At 57.6% G+C, this 1,753-nt stretch overlaps 1 protein-coding gene across 3 annotated transcripts in view; it reads left to right on the top strand.

The window, feature by feature from the left end:
• Itgb4 (integrin subunit beta 4) overlaps positions 1–1,753 on the top strand; it is a 33,989-nt gene that overhangs the window by 25,592 nt on the left and 6,644 nt on the right. For all 3 annotated transcript variants that reach the window (XM_026780803.1, XM_026780802.1, XM_013347634.2), the window contains exons 28-30: positions 413–570; positions 861–1,041; positions 1,157–1,294. In XM_026780803.1, the coding sequence (XP_026636604.1) occupies positions 413–570; positions 861–1,041; positions 1,157–1,294 (477 nt within the window). The remainder of the gene's footprint in view (positions 1–412; positions 571–860; positions 1,042–1,156; positions 1,295–1,753) is intronic.

Consider the following 1,753-nt stretch of genomic DNA (forward strand, 5'->3'; position numbering starts at 1 on the left):
TACTGTTTATGCGCTGGCTGCCCTCATGACAGCCACGGGTCGAGGTCATGTGACCACTAGGCTCCAAGCACTCCCCCAGCCTTAGCACATGTCCAGGGGAGAGAGCAAGTTCATCCAGTCCTTTCAGCAACCATCAGGGAAAGTGGGTAGTGACGGGAGAAGGGAGCAGATTTCTCTGTGGAACATTTCCTGGTCTGCCAAGAGAAAAAGATGGCAGACGAACCCCTTCCCCTTGCTCCCCCAGAGAGTCCTCTGGTTCTCCACGGCCTCTGTGGCACCAACACTCCAAGAGGAAGATGGGCCCATTCTAATCGAACTTTTAAATTGGGACGCCTGGGATGATTAACAAATCTCTGGCGCCCCCTGTTGGTAACATGTACTGAGCCTGCCGCCTTCACACCCCTTTGACTAGATGAAACGGACAGGAGCCTCATAAATCAGGAACTTTCATCACCACCACCACCCCGCGGGGACCTGGGTGCCCCACAGAACCCCAATGCCAAGGCCGCCGGGTCCAGGAAGATCCATTTTAACTGGCTACCCCCTCCTGGCAAGCCAATGGGATACAGGGTAAGGTGAGGGGCACCGGGGAGGTCTGTCACTCACCTTCAGATGGTGAGTGGATTGTCCCCCAAGGGAGGGGGAGGACACTTAGTACCAGTTCTCCCTCGGTGACCCTGCAAGCGGGAAGACCTATTTCTGAGTTCTTAAGCTTCGGGCCTCCTCTCCTTGCTGGAATGGGGTCTTCCCCCTGCCTGGGAGACCCCCTGCTCTGCCCGCAGCCTTGCTGGGAGGCGCCAGTGTCTTGTATACAACGGGGGTCCTAGCGCTTCTGCTTCCTACTGATCACCCGCCCACAGGTGAAGTACTGGATCCAGGGCGACTCCGAGTCGGAAGCCCACCTCCTGGACAGCAAGGTGCCCTCGGTGGAGCTCACCAACCTGTATCCCTATTGCGACTACGAAATGAAGGTGTGCGCCTACGGGGCCCAGGGTGAGGGGCCCTACAGCTCCCTGGTGTCCTGCCGCACCCACCAGGAAGGTGAGTCTGCTCCCCGGCTGTCGGGGTGCCCAGCCCTCCCCCTTCCCTCCCTTCCAGAGCTCAGCCCCCGCCACCCCTCCGACCCTCTAATTGAGCTCTTCCTGCTCCCTCCCAGTACCCAGTGAGCCAGGACGGCTGGCTTTCAATGTCGTCTCTTCTACGGTGACCCAGTTGAGCTGGGCTGAGCCGGCTGAGACCAATGGCGAGATCACAGCCTACGAGGTCTGCTATGGACTGGTCAACGAGGACAACCGTAAGGACCAGGCTCCCTTAACTTCCCGGGGAAGACTCACAGAGCCCAAGTGAGGGGTGGGGTCTAGGTTGTTCCTGTTTTCGGGCACTCTCGCCCCCTTTGTCCCAGTCCAGCAGCAAGCCTGTTTTTCTGTTTTTGTTTTGGTCAGGTCACTCCTGACAAAACACACCAGCCAGGCACCAACCTTCTGGGGAGCCCTGCATACCCTTGGCTTGGCCTTTTTGAATGTAGTTCATGGCCTTTAATCATCCTGAAGTGTCACATGAGACAGCTGCCTCTGTCACGGTTGCTGAGTTCCTTCCTCTCAGGCCGATGGCCCTCTGTCTGCCGCTGCTCTCTGCATGTGTGTTGCTTGTCTTCTTCAGCCCTCACTGGCCTCAAACTCAAGGCAATCCCTTTTCCTCAGCCTCCTGAATGTTCTAAGTGCTTGGTGTACCTCCATGCCTCTACCTGCTGTTG

Source organism: Microtus ochrogaster, chromosome 7, assembly GCF_000317375.1.
Source record: "Microtus ochrogaster isolate Prairie Vole_2 chromosome 7, MicOch1.0, whole genome shotgun sequence".
Taxonomy (NCBI): Eukaryota; Metazoa; Chordata; class Mammalia; order Rodentia; family Cricetidae; genus Microtus; species Microtus ochrogaster.